Raw genomic sequence first — 14,180 nt, forward strand, 5'->3', positions numbered from 1 at the left:
AATTAATTAGTAAAAGAAACTACTTAGTTTCTTAGAAATTAGTAAAAGAAAAAGTATATCTATAGTATGGTCACTTACTACATATAAATAAACAAATCCATCCATATTAGGGGAAAACTTACATGCTAGAATTGTGCTTCATATATTCAAATGAAGAGTGTGTCCTGTGTTCTAACCTCCATCATCAGATTACTTAGAATAAAAAAGCTTTTTGCATTGAATTCTGTGTCTGCATTAATTCAGTTTTTGGTCCTTTGTCCTACTGACAATACAAAAATGCTTACCTAATAAGGTTTCATAATGCATGTTTCTTTCATATGGATGCTGTCTGCTTTTTAAATAAATGTTTGTAATGATTTACTTTAGCTCTCAAAACATTCTCGACTAAATCATTTTCATACTGTTTCTGTTCTGGATTTTGCTTCCTCCCATCCTTATCTTAAATAGCAAATAGACTACATGCATAATTGCAGTGCAAACTGCAGTGTTTTCAGACACGACAGAAGGAAGATTTTTTTTCCCCCTTTAAAATGGGAAGCAGAAAAAAAAGGAAAAAATTGTTAATTGTTATCTATATCAAAGTTTGTGAAATTCTGTACTCCTTCTATGGTTCCACTATGCCATTAAGAATTGTATTGTCAGACAGTTTCCTTTGATTATACATGCTTTTAAAAAAAAACCTTGAAGGTATTTTGCTTTCTTATGTGTTGTGATATGTATTGTTTTATGTTGTGTCCTTCATTCATTGCAATTACATTTAATGCCAGAAGTAACTCCAATGTCCAAAGGGGAAATGTAGAATGAGATTTAGAAGTGAAAGAGTTGTAGTGAGTGGGGTTAAAGTTGTGAAAAGAGAAATAAATTAAATCAACGTTTGCATCTCGCAGTTCTATTTCCTATGAAGAGAGCAGCCTTAGAAAGAAGCAGTTTAAAAAGAAAAGAAAGAAAAGAGGAAGCAAAACTGAAGGGAATTCAGTCCTTTGTTGCTATAAAACATTACTATTTCATATTACGATAGTAGGAGAATACATAGGGAGAATAAGAAGCTTGAAAGCCTAAAAACATTTTACCTTGAAAGAAGTAGCAAAAGATATACAGGACAATGACAATTGAAGAGAGCAATTGTTTTTATCTATCCTTCTAAAGTAAAAGGGCAGACTGGACTTAACATTCTGGATACCCTGAAGTCTACCTAGTAAAGACTAAGCAAACACTACCAGAGATCACAATCTATGTGTTGCTACTTTAAAAACCTTTAACCAGATAAGCAAAAGAAACACCTGCCATACACTTGGATAATTTGACAGATGGCAATAGCAGAAACACTGCCCCCTATGTGATGAAGCATAATAGATGTTTTTGTGTTTCCACTTTTTTCCCTTTCGAAAAAAAGGCCATCTGGTATGAAAGGTCAGCATGAAATGCTGTCTGGCAGTCCATTTCCCAGCTGGCTTATTTTAAGCTCATGTTACTCATGAATCGAATTTTCAATTGGATAGCAATGGCCAGTCAGTGCAGCACTTGTGCAAATATAGATCCTCACAGATGCATGACACTGCCATAACAACCTCGAATGCCAGTTAAATAGATATATTTACCTGTCACATGCTTAACAATGAGTCTGAATGCAGTGGTGGGTTGGCCCCTATGTCTTTGGTTGTTTCTACTGGTCTTAAAACATCACCATCATTTTGAGTTTGCTCAGAAGGCTAGATCTGGAAGAGAACTTAAAAGAGCAGATGAAGAAGCTGAGGCATAAAGAAGTTAAGAAACTTATCCAAAATTACATGATTAATTTATAGCAATGTTAAGATTTGAACTTAACCTGATTAGTAGCCTATAGTTACTTCATTTATGCCAAGAATTCTTAACCAACAATCCATGGCTTTTAAGGGGTTTAAGGATAGATTTCAGGGAGTCTATGATCTATGAACTTAGGGGGAAATTACATAATTATTTTCATTAACTTCTATTTGAAATTAGGAATTTCCTTCAATTATTTAAAAATATTATTCTGAGAAAGGACCCATAGGCTTCACTAGACTGCCAAATGGCTCCATGACACAATAGAAGATAAACCCTTGGTTTAGGTAGAGGTAGAGAGAAAAGCAGTAGCTTTTCTTTACTGACTTAATTTGGACATATCTATCAGTGTGACTCAGAAATAGTGATTATGACCAAACCCTTGGAGGAAATCGAATCCTTAAAATATAGCTCTGAAGTAAAGGTATAGGAAAGAAAAGCTAAAGTTTATATAAGGATTTCTACAAGTTAGATTGAGATTTTTACAGCCAACATCATTGATAAACTTTTATGCATGTGTTGACCTTTTTTTAGGCATCTCCCTAGAGGGTTTCATCAAGGATGGCTTCACTGAACAGTCAACATATAAAGACAGCCCCAGTAGGGATGGAGATGTATGGGTCTTGGGCTACAGGTCAGGACCAGCCTATCCCTTCCTGGTCCATGAGGAAAAAGAGAAGCCCAGCAGGAGTGAATTGCATTTGGACCTTCATGTGAGTATTTCAATAGAACTCTGGGTTTTTGTGCTATGATTTTATGTAATCAGTAGAGACTCATTTAATATTCTTAATTCATACCTATTTTTAATATGATGTGCCACATCATTCACAAATTTATTTAGATCAGAAAGATATTATTTTAAATTTTGGCTATATAAAAATGTGTGCTCTGGAAAATGATGGTAGTTTCTCACAACAAAAGTGACAGATAAACTGAAGCTAAATTACTTGGCTTGGAGCATGTCATGTGTCAGAAGTGGAGTCAAGAACACACTTAGATTTCCAGTTTCCCTCTAAGTTAGTTATTAAGAGTTTATTAAATGCTTATTATATACCAGGACTTGTGTTAAATGCTGAGGATATAAAGAAAGACAAAAACACAGTTCCTGCCTTAAAGAGCACTAATAAAATATATAATAGATATAGATATAGATATATTATAGATATAATATAGATAGATATAGATATATATTATAGATATAATAGATATAGATATAGATTGTAGATATAATATAGATATAGATATAATACATATAGATATAGATATATATTGTAGATATAATATAGATAGACATAGATATCCACCCTCACATAGATATAGATATATAGAACTGGGAGATGCAAACGTTGATTTAATTTATTTCTCTTTTCACAACTTTAACCCCACTACAACTTTTTCACTTCTAAATCTCATTGTACATTTCCCCTTTGGACATATATAGCCTTCCTTTGGTGCCCATTATAGATATAATATAGATAGATATAGATATATAGATATATATTATAGATATAATAGATATAGATATAGATATAGATTATAGATATAATATAGATAGACATAGATATATTATAGATAGATATAGATATATATTATAGATATAATAGATATCGATATAGATTATAGATATAATAGATATAGATTATAGATATAATAGATATAGATATAGATTATAGATATAGATATATATTATAGATATAATATAGATAGATATAGATATATATTATAGATATAATAGATATATATATAGATATAGATATATTATAGATAGATATAGATATATAGATATAGATATATATTATAGATATAATAGATATAGATATAATATAGATAGATATAGATAGATATTATAGATATAATAGATATAGATATATAATATAGATAGATATAGATAGATAGATATAGATATTTTATAGATATAATATAGATGTATAGATATATAGAATAGATATAGATATAGATTATAGATATAGATAGATATAATAGATATAGATATATATTGTAGATATAATATAGATATAGATATATTATAGATATAATAGATATAGATATATAATATAGATAGATATAGATATAGATATATAGATACATATAGATATAATAGATATATATATATTATAGATACAATATAGATAGATATAGATGTATATTATAGATATAACAGATATAGATATATATTATAGGTAGATATAGATATATATATAGATACATATTATAGATACAGATATATATTATAGATATAACAGATATAGATATATATTATAGATATATATATAGATACATATTATAGATACAGATATATATTTATAGATATAACAGATATAGATATATATTATAGATATATATAGATATAGATATAGATACATATTATAGATGTAGATATATATTATAGATATAATATAGATAGATATGGATATAATATATATATATATATGGTGTGTATGTGTTAGCTAATATTTATATATGGTCAGTTATGCACCTAGAATTGTGCTGTGCGTCACCTTTACCGTATTTGATTCTCACAACAACCCTAGTAAGCAGATACTATTATTATCCCCATTTTGCAGATGAGCATACATAGGGAGGCCAAGGATAATTGACTTGCCTAAGGTCACACAGATAGAAAGTACCCTGAGGCAGGATTTGACCCCAGGCCTTCCTCATTCCAGTCCCCACTTAAAGGGGGAGATACCAATTTTTACAAGCTATAAAAGGTGCAAATAGTAGTTATTCTCGGAGAGAAGGCACTGCCAGTGAAAGGAGGGGGCAGAGCAGGTATCCGACAGAAACTGAGGTCTGAACTGCGGGGAAGGAGGTGGGGGAATCCTGAAGGCAGAGAGGAGGAAGGGCCAGCATTCCAGGCATGGGAGATGCTCCATGAGGCAAGAGACGGAATGCCATATTCAAGGTAGCAACATAGTCAAAGATGTTAAGAAATAACTCCAATGAAGCTGGGAGGAGTGAGGTTAAAAGTTTTTAATTTACACAACCGAATTAGTGTGCCTTGTATTGAATTGGAATGCTGCCAGTCAGTGTTTGTCCCAAAATGCAAAAATCCTTCCTTTGGTGCCCATTGGCTGAATCCCAGAGGTACAACCTATCAGGAGTGAGTGGTTTCCCCCCCACGTGACTTCGATGCCCATTGGCTGAGTACCAGAGGTCACAACCTATCAGGATTGCATAATTCCTCATGTGATTGAATCCCCCCAACCCCTTAATGACGTCATTATTCTTCCCTTGGCATTCACCTTATTTGGAAGAGTTCAGTCCTTCACCTAATTCTTTATTGGCTGAGTACTCTCCTATCTGAAGAGTCTAATTGCCCCATGTGAGTCTAAGTCTCCTCCTCTGATCGTATCCTTATTTCTGCGTAGTCATTCTCCACTTCTAATTAAAATCATTTTCAAGTCGGAGTCCCCTTACCTCGATTATATTTTCCCTTTTTAATTTTTACGGCCTTGTTCCAAGCCCTAGCATTCTAGCCTTAATTTCTTAGGTTTCAGTTTTATAATTTCAGTTTTATTTCTCTAATTCATTTTTTATAACGGTGGAAACTAAACCCCCATCCAGTTCTCACAAGGGTGACTGAATCATAGACCATGTGGAGAGCAGAGAAGTGTGAGAAGAATGGGAAGGTAAGGAGGGCCATTAAATGCCAGAGGATATTATATTTCTAGTGAATTAGGATCCACCAAAATTTGAAAGAACAAAGAACAACATGGTCCAACTTAGGTATGAAGAAAATCACTTAGGCGAGCAACTATCAGATTATTAGCAACTACCACTGGGTTTGGATGATAGCCCAAGTAATTTTTGTAATAATTCCAAATTGGTTCAATAATACAATCTCCTTAGAAGCAATTTAAAAAAAAAAAAAAATCTGAAGTGAAGAAATTTCATTGAATAAATGTGTACTGTGGAGACCCAACAGGGCCTATTCCAATTTAGGATAGTTCTAATGGTGAAAGTCTTCCACCCTCACTTCCACCCCACCGGCCATCATCAAATTTATGACAATAGTTAAAAATAACTAAGCACTTATATAGCATTTTACATTTTGCAAAGTTCTTTACAAATATGATCTCATTTACTATGAGGTAGATGCTATTGTTATTAACCCCCTTTTACAGATCAAGAAACTGAGGCAAGCAGAGGTTAAATAATTTGCCTAGTGTCACATCGCTAGTAAGTACCTAAGGCAGGATTTGAACTTAGATCTTCTTAATTCCAAACACTTTACCCACTGTTACTTGTTTGTCTCTTTGATATTCCATCCATTGCTTCTAATTCTACTGTTTAGAGGTAAAAATGAACACATCTAACCCCTTTTCCATATGAGAGCCCTTCAGATAATTAGAGGTAAGTATCTTAACTACTTCCTCAAGTCTGCTTTCTCTCCATCTTCAACTAATTCTGGTCAACTAATTAATCCACAAATAGTATGACCTCAAAGTCCTTTGCCATTTTGTATGCACTTTATATATTGTCCAGCTTAGCCAATATCCTTTCTAAAATATGGTGACCAATATTAAATGTAAACAGAACTGATTCACTTCCCTATTACTGATTCTTTTTTTTTTTTTTTTTTTTTTTGCTGAGGCAATTGGGATTAAGTGACTTGCCCAGGGTCACATAGCCAGGGAGTGTTACATATCTGAGGCCACATTAGAACTCAGATCCTCCTGACTTCAGGGTGGTGCTCTATTCACTACACCAACTAGACTGATTGATTCACTTCCCAATAGGTAACCTATATAATTCATGTGGGTCTTTTTAGAAAGAAAATAGTATTTTCCCTTTTTTCATTCATTCATTCAATAAAATCATATCCAACACATTTAATAAGCTTTTACTGCAGATAAAACACTTATTTTTAGGGAGATATTCACATTCCAAATAAGCTGAAATAACTTGTCATACTCCAAATATTCTTCTGACTCTGGTTCTATCAATTATCTTCAATTTATTTTTTTTAATGTTTTAAAGCATTTTAAAGCAAATTTTTTTTCTCCTATACACCTCCAAATTAAGTAAGTTAAAACACACAAAAAGTAAATAAAACTTTCGTTAAAAATATGCACAGTCAAAAAAAAAGAAATTTCCCCACATTGGAGATATTAAAAAGTTTATGTCTCATCAATCTCAAGCAGGAAGTAGATTGGTTGTTCCATCTCTGAATGAAATTCTCTGGATGTATGGTGTTTCACTACATGAAAAAGTTCTAAAGTCTTTCAAGGTTATTTTTCTGTACTGTTATTATTATATTAATTTTTCTCTTACTCTGACTTCTCTTTGCATCAGTTCATAGAAATCGTTAAAATTTCTTCTGAATCAGTCCATTTTGTCACTTTTTATTACATTCATATATGAGAATTTGTTTAATCCTTCTCTAATTTAAATTTGCATCCAACAGTAGTTAAATTAACATATTTAGGGTACTTTGAGCCCAGCCTAAGTGCTCATTAACATTTGAATATACCTATTGCTATAAACTTCTTATTCTTTATCTCTTTACTTTCAGACTTTGTACCTAGTTGCAAGGCTGGTTTTGATTATGTGAATATTGTTCATAGGCATGATGATTTACTTGATCAACTAAAAGCCAGGGAGAGTCTCACACTTTCCAAAATCTACTATGGGCGAAGCTTTTAATTTTCCTGTGGGAAACACAGATTGATAATTACCTTCTCTCCTGGAGAAGCAACAGACCTTTCTCAGTCAGGCTCCTCTAAAGGCTTTTTGAAATTAGCCTGCAGGTTAGAAATAGCTCTTTAGGAGCTGACATGGACTTTGCTAAACATTAGTCACTTCCTAGTTTTCAAACTAGTTTCACAACTCTAAAATGACGGACTGAAATCTTAGAAGGCAATAGTGACATCTATTGGTGGAATAGCCAGAGAGAATTTAAATGTAGATTACTGAATGTAGCAAGACTCCCCTAAAAGTCATTGGAATATATATTGCTGATTTAAAAATCTTAGTTTCTGACCCATATATTCCTTTTAAATTAATATAACTTATAAAATTGTAGATTTACAGTTGGAAAGAACTTTATAAGTCTAGAATTTAAATCTAAGCCTCTATTTTACAGATGAAGAAACTGAGGCTCAGAGAAAAAGTCATAAAGCTACTAAATATTTGAGGCAGGATTTGAACTTAGATCTTTTAGAATCTAAGTAAGGCCAGTGCTTTATTCATTGTGGCATGTAGTCTCAATTGTAATTTTCAATGTTTATGGGTAGGTCTTAATACTTTATAAATGATAGCTTCTCAAGTTATATTATTTTCTTGTTCATATACTACTCTATATCATTTCTTTAAAGGTAACCAGCGTAAATAGCAAAAGACATTTTTTCTCCCAGTAACTTGAATAGTTAAGTTGTTCTCGGGAGAAAAGGGAATATCAGTACCATTTTTTGACCAGTCAGCAGGCATTTATTAAGCACCTAATATGTGTCCGGCACTGTGCTAAATGCTAAGTGCTGATCAAGGGAGGCAATGTGTTACAATGGAAAGAGTATTGATCTTGGAGTCACAGGAGCCAAGTTTAATCTTGTTTTTTTCATTTCCAACCTGTGTGACAGTAAGCACATCATTAATTTATTTGGTCCTCAGTTTTCTCATCTATAAAATCCAAGATATTGAACTAAATGACTTCTGAAATGTTTTCTATCTCTAGTTTTATGATCCTGTGATATAGAATTACTCTTCATATTCTATTTTTAGCTCTGTTTCTGATTTAAAGTGTGACTCTAGAGAAATCTGTTAACCTAGCTAGGTCTTTTTGTATTTTAGAGATGCTTTTTCCTCATTCATTTGTCATTGAAATTTACCACATGGGCAATTAAAATATATTCCTTTCTAGTCAGTCCAGTACTACATGTGGGATTAGGTAGGTTCAAATAAGACTGAACTTAATGCTTCATTAATTTCTCTTGTGAAGTTTTGGGCACTAATTTTTAAGCAGAATGCCCATGACCTGAATGAGCTGGGAAAAAATGATTAAAAGTTACCACTTCAGTGGTAGCACATAAGAGTTTACAAAACCTTAGTCATCTCCAAATATCCAAACACCCTCATGGGTATTTTCTTTGATTTAGGATGTTTAAAGGTTGTTTTTGTTCAGTTGTTTTCCATTCCGTTTGACTCTTCTTGACCCCTTTTGGGCTTTTCTTGACAAAGATACCAGAGTGGTTTGCCATTTTTTTCTCTAGTTCTTTTTATAGATAAGAAAACTGAAGCAAATAAAGTTAAGTTTCTTGCCCAAAATCATGTAGCTAGAAAGTTATCTGAAACCAGGTTTAAATTCATAAAGATCAATCTTCATAATTCCAAGCCCAGTGTTCTATCCATTATGTCACCTAGCTATCACTGTTTAAAGGTAGTTTATTAAAAAGGGTTATTGATTTAAATCATAAAATGGACCTAGCTCCTAATAATAGCTAAGACAATCATATGCAAGCATGTGAGAAAAGACTCTTTCTTGTCCAGTACAGAAAATTGTTTATTTAAAAGACCTTAAATTAATTTATAGAATAAGAGCCAAACTACAAGGTAGTTGAAAGGAGAGAAACTGGAAAATATAATTTTGACACTGTCTTGTAAAAAATCTTAATTAATGGTTTGGATGAAGATCTGAAGTTAAGAATGATAGATACAGAATTGATTAGACCATGAATTCAGATTTTAATGACATTAACAGCTAACACATTGATGATATTTAATAGAATAAATAAATACCTTCCACTCAAGTTAAAAACCTTAGCAAGATGAAGGAGATGTAGCTTAGAAGTAATTCATGTGAAAAAAAGACAAAGATTTTAGGTGGCTTAGGGTTCACTTTGGGACAAAAACAAGGTGAGATCACTATTAAAAAAGGCAAGCAACTCTTGGGCTGCGGTTGTAAAAGTGTAGTATGCTGAATAAGGAAGGCATTAGTTTTATTCTTCAGATCTTTGTGTTTAGTTCTGCCTATCACTGAAATACATCTAGAGGAGTATGATCAGAGGAGTGAAGAGACTCAAAATCATATCATATGAGTATCATTTGAAAGAACTGGGGATGATGAATGAGCCTTAGAAAAGAAATGACTGAAGAAGGATTCTAATAGCTATCTTTAAACATTTAAAGCTATGAGGGAGAGAACTAGACTTAAACTTTGTAGCTCCAGAGACAAAACTAGGACAATGAATAGAAAAAGACTTATTTTTCCCTAATCTGAGTTGTCCTAAATTAGAACTGGCCATTTATTTTAAGAAGCAGTGAGTCCACTGTCACTGAAGTAAATGTTCAGAGATTACTTGGTGTCTTATACACATATACACACACACACACACACACACACACACATGCATACATATGTATATATAGGTATATACATGTATAAGACTAAGAGTGAACTTCAGCCTAGGGAGGTTGGATATGATTTCAAAGGTCCTTTTCATCTTTAAAAAGTATGTGATGATAAAAGATGAATATATTTAAGCTGAAATAGGAGACTCAAAAACATTTAAGAGAAACAGACAGCTAATATTTTTGATGTCATCATTCATTGGAGATCTGTGATTTTAATAGAACTATCACAAGCTTTGCACTATTCTTGATGATAGCTTTGTGCTCTCAATAATCACTTTGTATGTGTACACATAAACTAGGCACTTAAAAACTTTCTGGATTGATTTATGTAAAAAGCCAAGACTCATGTTCATTTCTTCTTGGGAACTACAAGTGGTTATTTCTAACTCATATCTCACTTGTGACTATCTTACCAATTTAAAAACAACTAGTGAAAGAATTTTAACCAATCCCATAAAATAAATCTCCCATAAATAAAACTTCCAAAATCAAGGAGTATGCAGATTTCTTAAAAGTTCAATAAGAGCAGCAAAATGGAAATTCACACATCCCTATTTCCTCATTTATAATAAATAATAGATTGGGAATTGATAAAGGAGTTGGAGGATAAATAAGGATAGGTTAGCAAAAAAAAAAAAAAAAGATGGAATCATTGCAGCATTTTTTAAAATGCATACAAGAAAATACAAGGAAAGCCAGAATCATAGACAAGTGAGATAGCTTTGAAAGTTACATTATGAATTTATTACATATTGAAAAGAAAAATAAGCTACATCGTGTACAGTCCTCTTCTTCTATTATATTGTATTATGAAAATGCCTATTTTATTTTATTTGGAGTTTAAGTTTAATCTTGAGAATAAATAATTTTTTAAAAATCAAAATAAATAATTTTTTAAAAATAAAAAAAATCAATGGTCCTACTTCTGTGAAAACAAGTTACATGAGGGATCATGTATCATTAGTGCATGTGCAAGTCAGTAATAAGGAAAATGACATCAAATAAAAAGGTTTAGAATAATCCATAGCATCCTTTTGTCTCCTCTTGATCATGTTTCTTAAAGAGGGAAAGATATCTTCAAGTGAGATAAGGGCTGAGAGTAACAGCTTTTAATTAAAAAAAAAAAAAAAGGATACAGAATATAGAGAAACAATGATCAAGAACTGACTGCTGATATAACTTAGCACTGAAGGGATCCAATAGTGACCAAAGTAAAGGAGGTCAAAGTGAATCTATGATGAGTATTGATAATGGAATATCTCACAGTGGAGATACTAGTTCTCTGCTGTTCTTAATATTACTGACTTTTCCAGTTCCAGAGAAATCTGGGAACATTTGCATAAAATGATACAGAGTAGAATAAACAGATATAGAATAATTTATATAACATGTATTATAAATTTTATTTATCATATAATTATGATATAATGATATATAACAATATAATGTATTACATATTATTTAATATTAAATAATATATAATATATAATTTAATAGAGTAACAACTTAGAAAATCAGCTTGCAAACATTTAAGGACTTTGAACAGTTCAATAACTATCTATGCCTCCAGAGCAGAAATGATTTGAAGTATGCTATTTATTTCCTAAAAAATGGGTGATGGTCCTCAAAGTACAAAAAGGGACATGCATTTTTCTTTCTTTTTTTTTCTTTTCTTCCTTTTTTTTTTTTTTTTTTTTTTTTTGCTGAGGCAGTTGGGATCAAGTGACTTGCCCAGGGTCACACAGCTAGGAAGTGTTAAATGCCTAAGACCAAATTTGAATTCAGGTCCTCCTGACTTCAGGGCTGGTACTGTCCACTGTACCACCTAGCTGCCCCAAGGGACATGCATTTTTGAGGGGCAAATGCATGAATATGTTTAGCTTGATGATGTTATTATGAAGATTTTTCTCTTTTTACTTAAGAGAGGGAATTTGTCCCACCCCTCAAAAAAAGTAAAGAAATTAAGTCATTAAAAGGTGTTTTTTTTTGTTTGTTTGTTTTTTTATGAAGAGTAGAGAATAGAAGGAAATTCATAAGGGACTACAACTTTGAAAGTAATGTCGAATTTTTATGACTTCCTTAAAAAAGACAAACTGAATATAATTATGACTCAGTTTCACATATAATTTTTTTGTTCTACTTTGTACTGAAATTTTCCTTTTTTGTTTTTATTATATTCAAAAAAAAAAGAAATAACTGGCTACTCTCTATAGTCTTAATCCACTTGACTATTAACATCAATAAAAGTGGGGGGAAAGGTCACCAACTTTCATTGTTGTTTGTCCTTTATTCTGGAAGAGGACCATAACATCAGGGAGGTGATTCCATCTAGCATGCCTCTGAAAACATCATTAAAGAAATTGGAATCATATTTTCAGTTGATGGAGATTTCATTTTTTTTTTAATGGCAAAGGGTTAAGTTTTATTCTTGTGCTTCAGCAAGAGTATCAGATATTCACTAGATCTTAATAGGGTGCTTTGTAAATAATGTTTCAATTTTGAAATATCAATCAGGGGAAAAAAAAAAACTTCAAAGGAGTGAGATCTTTACAGCTTTGGTTCTTTACTACTCATTTTCTACCCTGGAGCTCCTCTAAGTGCTTTATTTCTATATCTTTCATTGTTTTGTTGCTGAGTTTTTGATTTTTTTTTTTTAATGAAAAATACTATTCTAAATACTTCCTTTGTGCCCAATGCCCAAAAAAAAAAAGTAAAATAGTTCTTGTTCTCAAGGAGCTTATATTCTTTGCCCCCCCCCTCCATTTATTTAATATTTTATTTTTCTGAGTTATGTGTGAAACAAAATTTTTTGAATACTTGTTTTTAAAACTTTGAGTTCCAGATTCTCTTCCTTCTTCCCTACCCCCAACTTTAAGAAAACACATATGAAATTAGACAAAACATTTCCATCAAAGTCATGTTGTGGTATGGGAGGGAACAGATTTCTCTCCAACCCCATCTCCCAAATCCCTTAAGAAAAATAGGTGTTTTTTTTTTTTTTTTTTTTAAGTATGCTTCAATCTGTATTCAGACACAAATCAGTTTTTTCTGTGGATATGGCTACATTTTTCATCATAAGTCCTTCAGAGTAGTCTTGGATCATTTTATTGCTGAGAATAACAAAGTCATTCACAGATCATCCCACAATATTGCTATTACTTTGTACACATTACATTTCACTTTGTATGAGCTCATGGAGGATTTTTGAGATTTTTTTAAGAGCATCCTGCTCATCATTTCTTATAAGATAATAGTACTCCTTCATAATCACATACTACAATTTATTCAGCATTCTCCAATTGATGGGTATCTCAATTTCCAGTTCTTAATCCTAAGAAAAGAGCTACTAAAAAGATTTTTGTACATCTAAGTGCTTTTTCTTTTTTGTTTTTATCTCTTTTGAAATACATGCCTAGTAAAAGTATTGTTAGGTCAAAGGGTATGCATGATTTTATAGGCCTTTGGGTATAGTTCCAAATTGCGCTACAGAATGGTTGAATCAGTTCATCATTCTAACAGGATTGCATTAATGAATCATTTCTCTCCCATTCCCTTCAACATTTGTCATTTTCCTTTTCTGACCCATTAATCAATTTAATAGGTATGGGGTAGTACCTCAAATAGTTTTAATTTGCATTTCTCCAATCAATAGTGAGTTAGAATAATTTTTTTTCATATGGCTATAAGTAGCTTGATTAGTTTATCTGAAACTCTTCATATCTTTTGATTATTTATCATTTGGGCAATGGCTTTTATTTTTTATAAATGTGATTTGCTATATGAGATCTTTATCAGAGAAACTTGCAATAAAATTCTTTTCACAACTACCATTGCTAACTGAATTTCTGTAGTTTATTCTATTCTGTCTTGCCTTTTATCCTGTCTTCAAAAATATCTTGCCATCCCCTCCCCCCAAATACTTTACCTTCTATTACTCCCCTTTTTGTATTCCCTTTCCCTCCTAATTTTTTGCAGGGCAAGATAGATTTCTATACTCACATTGAGGGTATATGTTATTTCCTCTT

The 14,180-nt window shown here is 31.9% G+C and overlaps 1 protein-coding gene across 1 annotated transcript in view; it reads left to right on the plus strand.

Annotated features, from left to right (window-relative positions):
* The window catches only part of FMN1 (formin 1), a 477,206-nt gene that overhangs the window by 132,875 nt on the left and 330,151 nt on the right, over positions 1-14,180 (plus strand). Inside the window, exon 2 of the mRNA XM_031952031.1 lies at positions 2,338-2,516. Within this exon, the coding sequence (XP_031807891.1) occupies positions 2,338-2,516 (179 nt within the window). The remainder of the gene's footprint in view (positions 1-2,337; positions 2,517-14,180) is intronic.

This window comes from Sarcophilus harrisii, chromosome 2, assembly GCF_902635505.1.
Source record: "Sarcophilus harrisii chromosome 2, mSarHar1.11, whole genome shotgun sequence".
Taxonomy (NCBI): Eukaryota; Metazoa; Chordata; class Mammalia; order Dasyuromorphia; family Dasyuridae; genus Sarcophilus; species Sarcophilus harrisii.